General features: G+C 37.1%; 1 protein-coding gene across 1 annotated transcript in view; it reads left to right on the top strand.

Annotated features, from left to right (window-relative positions):
- Positions 1-5582, top strand: part of fig4a (FIG4 phosphoinositide 5-phosphatase a) — a 103808-nt gene extending 98226 nt beyond the window's left edge. The window contains 2 exon segments of the mRNA XM_052024537.1: positions 1650-1739; positions 5012-5582. Of these exon segments, the coding sequence (XP_051880497.1) occupies positions 1650-1739; positions 5012-5189 (268 nt within the window). The 3' untranslated portion in view covers positions 5190-5582.
- The last annotated feature ends 418 nt before the right edge of the window (positions 5583-6000 follow it).

Here is a 6000-nt window from a genome sequence, read left to right on the forward strand (position 1 = left end):
AATATGTCTTGTATAACTGATTATATTCCTTTTTATGGTTGTGATGCCTAAAAATTAAACAATCAATGAGACAAACTCAGTACATGCATGAATAATTTTAATTCTCAGCTAGGAAAAGAGTTTGAAAATTACTAAATTATTGGAATACATTTCACTATTTCACTATTTATTAAATGAGAAGTGCATCACCAGTTGGTTTCTCATCATTTCAAAGCTTTAAGTAAAAATGTAACTGTTGATTGTGTAAGAAAGATCAACAAGCCAATTCCTTGAGGATCACTTCACTATTTTCTTGTCCTATTCCTTGATTGATCTGCCTTTCAAATTGGATTTTAAAGGTTTTGAACCCAGCCTATCCAGTAAGATCTGCAGCCCATGGTATGCATTAAATCAGCCTGCCTGAATCTTTATTCAACATTAAACTTGCTCTTTCTAATGAAATAACATTTTATTGTAATGAATAATTTATCTGGATCAATTTATGAATTCCATTTATGATTTTGAAGACTTCCTCAATGCTCCCTACTTCATTAGGTAAGTTAGGAAAATTGACCTTTTTTAAAATGTAAAAACTTATTTAACTTTAAGCAGAGAATAGTTGTGGTGGTGACAGAGGCCTGGATGAACAGTCAAGGTATCTAAGTTCAAACCTCCCTCTGGCATCAGTGGAATATAAATTCAGTTTATAATCCAGAATTTAGAAAAACTAAATGCAGCTGGTCATTAGTAATGATGACCACATTATGACAGGATTGTTGTTTAAAAACCCACCTGGTTTGCTTTTAAAATTGAAAAAAAATCAATGCACTGAATGATCATTATTTTCTCTACTCATTTAAGAACAATATATTTCAAAGTACCAGAACTTCACACAACTGCAATAATGTTTGGAACACAATCAATCATTTAACATCTAATGAAGGGGTGGTTCTGATTGATTTATTGATTTCTCTGCATTTTCTGTTTTATTGGAATAGTAAATATTTGATTTGCATTGCTTCTGCATGCAAATATAATACAATAATTTATTTGACCATTACTTATTACGACGATAAATTTGTTTTCTATAAATCAATAAACCCTTCATGTTGAGTTCATTATGCATTATTCTTCTTTCTGCAATGCAAGGGCGGTTATGTCTTATGTCTGTATGCATGTGGTGTAGTGTACAAGTTGCTGAAATCTTTCTGCCTTTCAGCAGATGTGTAAATATTTTTCATTTACTTAATATGTGTTGTGCCTATAATGCCATTAGCTTCCACAATTTCTCAGCCCTTTCATTAGAATTGCTCAGTCTTTGATGAATTCCTCTCTGTTAGCTCGTAAACAGCACTACAGTTTGTAAAATCAAAAAATCAGTAATTTTACCAAAAAGTAAAATAAAGTTGAAGGAAAATGGTGTCAGTTATAAAGAGCATGGCATGGGCATATTAAATCCAGGTTGCTGATGAAAGGTAACAATGACCTGCAAATAAATAATAATACAGCCTTGACAATTTGGGGTTTGTAATTCTAAACTAATTTGTAATCAGTTTGTGATCTTTGGATAGTGTCTCTAAATTTTTTAGAAATGACATCCAAACATCACAAACAACCTTCTGAGTCCACATTTGAAATAATATTTTACCATTGCTATGGTTTTACAACAGGTTTGTTAATTTGGGTCAAAGTCAGCGTAAGGTTGACGTATACAGCCAACAAAGCAATACAAAACAGCTAGACAACATGATGACTATATTGTAAGTATTCAGAAATAAGTATATCTTTTTCACACATTACCTAAAGCAACTTTCTTTACACTTGAGTAAGTTTTTCAATAAGGATAAATGTTGGCAAAAGAGAAAGAACAAGAAGTCACTATATTTTAATATGAGTGGCACTTTTGAAATCCTCCTTGATGATTTAGTATTGTGAATATTTTAAAAGCCATTGTATACAGTACATCTGGAATTAATTGGCATTCATTATCTGCATTGTTAGATCTGGTTTCCCAGAACGTTCCACTGGGATTGCACAATGTATTTTTAATCAATCTCCGTAAACCCAGCTGAAACTAGGCATGTGATTTATCAGCTGCAAAAATGTGTGCCTTTGCCAAGTGAAAATTCTTGTTGAAAACTAGTGAGGGAAATTTGCATACCTTATGTCTAATAATAGATTCTTGCCATATTTTAATCCACATTCATTCCTTTGAAAGATTTTGTCTCTTTGAACTGTTGTGTTATCATAAAAAACAAGTGCACTGTATGAAAGTTGCCTGATACCCATAAAGGAAATATTACTGCTCTACGAAGTTTTTACAATGCAATCCTTTTTAATACCAAATATTTTGTTTTAGAACACTTTCTTAAATCAACTGCTTACAGTTTAACATTAAGCAATAAAATGCAGTTGACAGATATTTAAAATACCCAAATTTTAAATGGTTTCTTCTATTGATGTATAGTTTAGAGCAAGCATGCAATGCTGAGGTAATTTAATTCTCAGCTTTCCTTTAACACAGATCCATAAAGGCATGATTTGGTTAGAATATTTTACTATTTTTCAATTTATTGTTGAGATATTGGCAGCAATGGCAAAGCAGGATTTTTGCTAAAGCTGGTCATCCTGAAGGTGTTAAGATTTAAATACAGAGTATATAAATAGTCTTGCAGTGGTACTTTGCTTACCAGGAATGAGAGTGCTGGTAGAATCAGTGCTGAAAGGGATGATGATAGCATTATGCAGTAAAACTCCAGTAGTCCAGTATCTCATTGATCAGAAGTCCCAATAGTTTGGCATCTGGCTCATCAGGCCTGGATTCACTTGTATCCTCTAACACACCAGGGTTCCAGTCCTATGCTTCCTTGAATCTTAACAGGTTCACTGAAAAATGTATTATACTTCTAAGATAAGATTTCTTTATTATTCAGTTAATTCCAGATGTACACCGAAACACACAGTGAAATACATCTTTTTGCGTAGAGTGTTCTGGTGTGGGGGGTGGGGGGCAGCCTGCAAGTCTCACCATGCTTCCAGCGCCAACATAGCATGCCCACAACTTCCTAACCCGTACGTCTTTGGAATGTGGGAAGAAACCAGAGCACCCGGAGGAAACCCACGCAGACATGGGGAGAATGTTCAAACTCCTTACAGACAGCAGCCGAAATTGAACCCGGGTCGCTGGCGCTGTAAAGTGTTATGCTAACCGCTACACTACTGTGAATAAAATGCAATTAAAAGAATGGAATGTTACATGAAATAGTCCAGAAAATATGCCAGTCCAGCACCGAAACCCCAAGCGTGCCAGATCAATGGAGTTTCACTTGCATATAGAGAGAGGCTTTACTAACAGCACTTGTGCTTGGAATCTGGCACAAAATCCTGCCCTTTCTACCTTTGCATCCTGTTGTGCCAGAAGCCTGGCATGTGGACAACAATGAATTGCCCAACAGCAATAATATCATAATTCCATTTACTGATCCATGCCCTCAGCTCCAGTAAAACCACCGGAGAGGATGCAGTGATGGTTTACAAAGATGTTGCCAGTGCTGCAGAATGAGGAAAGATTAGCTGAGCTGGGGTTGATTTTAATTGAAACAAAAGGCCAGGGGAGACTTAATTGAGTTGTATAAAATTGATAGGTCTAGATAATATGAATGGGAAAGTCCTTTTACCTTAACAGAGAGGTCATTAACTCGAGGCAAGGATTTAATTAATTGATAGGATTAGTTAAGAACTGACGGGGAAAGAATCACATAAAAGAGTACCGTGAGCTGACTTCCTGAATGGGTCGTCATGGCAGATACACAATGAATGAGTAAGTCTTGATATGCCATAGCCTTATGGACCAAGAACTGGAAGAGGGATTATTGTAAGATTTTTTTTCAATGGCATGGATGTGATGGGTTGAATATCTTCCTCCTGTACAATAAATTTCAACAATTCTCCCTTGATATTGTACTGATGTAGGAGTTTAGGTTCTGGGCCCTCTACTTTTTGTGATATTTATTAACGACTTGGATGAGGGGGTGGAAGGGTGGGTTAGCAAGTTTGCAGACAACACAAAAGTCGGTGGTGTTGTGGATAGTGTGGAGGGCTGTCGAAGCTTACAGAGGGATATTGATAGGATGCAGAGCTGGGCTGAGAAGTGGCAGATGGAGTTCAATCCGGAGAAGTGTGAGGTGGTACACTTTGGAAGGACAATCTCCAAGCGGAGTACAAGGTTAATGGCAGGATTCTGGGCAGTGTGGAGGAGCAGAGGGATCTGGGGGTTCATATCCACAGATCACTGAAAGTTGCCTCACAGGTGGATAGGGTAGTTAAGAAAGCTTATGGGATGTTAGCTTTCATAAATCATGGGATCGAGTTTAAGAGCCGCGAGGTAATGATGCAGCTCTACAAAACTCTGGTTAGACCACACTTGGAGTACTGTGTCCAGTTCTGGTCGCCTCATTATAGGAAGGATGTGGAAGTGTTGGAAAGGGTGCAGAGGAGATTTACCAGGATGCTGCCTGGATTGGAGAGTATGGATTATGAGGAGAGACTAAGGGAGCTAGGGCTTTAATCATTGGAGAGGAGGAGGATGAGGGGAGACATGATAGAGGTATACAAAATATTGAGAGGAATAGATAGAGTGGACAGCCAGCACCTCTTTCCCAGGGCACCAGTGCTCGATACAAGAGGGTTTAAGGTAATGGGTGGGAAGTTCAAGGGAGATATCAGAGGGAGGTTTTTCACCCAGAGAGTGGTTGGTGCATGGAATGCACTGCCTGGGGTGGTGGTGGAGGCTGATACGTTGGTCAAGTTCAAGAGATTGTTAGATAAGCATATGGAGGAATTTAAAATAGGGGGATATGTGGGAGGAAGAGGTTAGATAGTCTTAGGTGTGGTTTAAAGGTCGGCACAACATGGTGAGCCAAAGGGCCTGTATTGTGCTGTATTGTTCTATGGTTCTAACTCTTAGGCAAGAACGTCTCACTGGATCAGGCTGCTATTTATAGACGATTTTATTTGTTGTTTTCTTTTTCAGGGGACCAGCCTCTTCATTCCTTCAGGACAGCATTTATGAGGTGCATCTGGCTGGTCTTGATGCAAAATCAGCAGAAATCTTCACTTCCCATATCCAGACTGGCAAAGGCATTATACAACCGCTGTCTAAGGATGACATGATACTCTACAGAGAATACATAAAAAACCGATACATGTGAATAAACATTGCAAGGCAGTACTGGAAGCAGTAAATATCTGAGGTTAGAATATCATTTTTATTCAACAGAACTAATTGTCAGGAATAATTGTCATGTGCCAGGAAAGTGACAATTTCAGAATTTAATTGTTTCTTCTGCCTGATGTGTACAATTGAATTTGGATTTTAAGATCTATTATATATTTTCCAAAGATAATGATGGGCTGAAGTATGATATCAATTAGCAATGGACCATTTCGGGAGAAGCTAATGGTGTCTTATATCAGTTTTGCTTTATTAAATCTACATGACAAGTTATTTGGAGATTGAATATGGAATTATTTAAGTGACATCGCAGCACCTTAATATGTTTAATCAGATGTTCTATTATTGCATCCTATGCTAATGTTGATAATTATTGATAATGTTCCTTCCCTATAATATTAAAAATCATTTCAAACTTTTTGATGTCTTTTTAATCTTGTTTACCTTTGTCTCATTTTCTATGATAGTAAGTAAATTTCATCTGGCTTTTAATTTTAATAGAATTATCCCACACTGGTTACTCACAAATTGGCATTACTTATTTACAGCACTATTTATGTTGGAAGGCCACAGTTCTCAAGCTGTTTTCCATAGACTTCTGGTGGTTTGTGGAGGGACTGTGGGAAAGAAAAATAATAACACATTCTTGACAGAGGAATTTGAGCTGTCACCACTGATGCTTGCTGATGGTTCTTAAACTACTTCAAACAACAGGGTAATAGAGTAAGAACTTTCTATCGAGCTGAAAACCTGAAGTGTTCAAACTGGTTCAGTGATTTCTGTTTTTA

Source organism: Pristis pectinata, chromosome 10, assembly GCF_009764475.1.
Source record: "Pristis pectinata isolate sPriPec2 chromosome 10, sPriPec2.1.pri, whole genome shotgun sequence".
NCBI classification, from domain to species: domain Eukaryota; kingdom Metazoa; phylum Chordata; class Chondrichthyes; order Rhinopristiformes; family Pristidae; genus Pristis; species Pristis pectinata.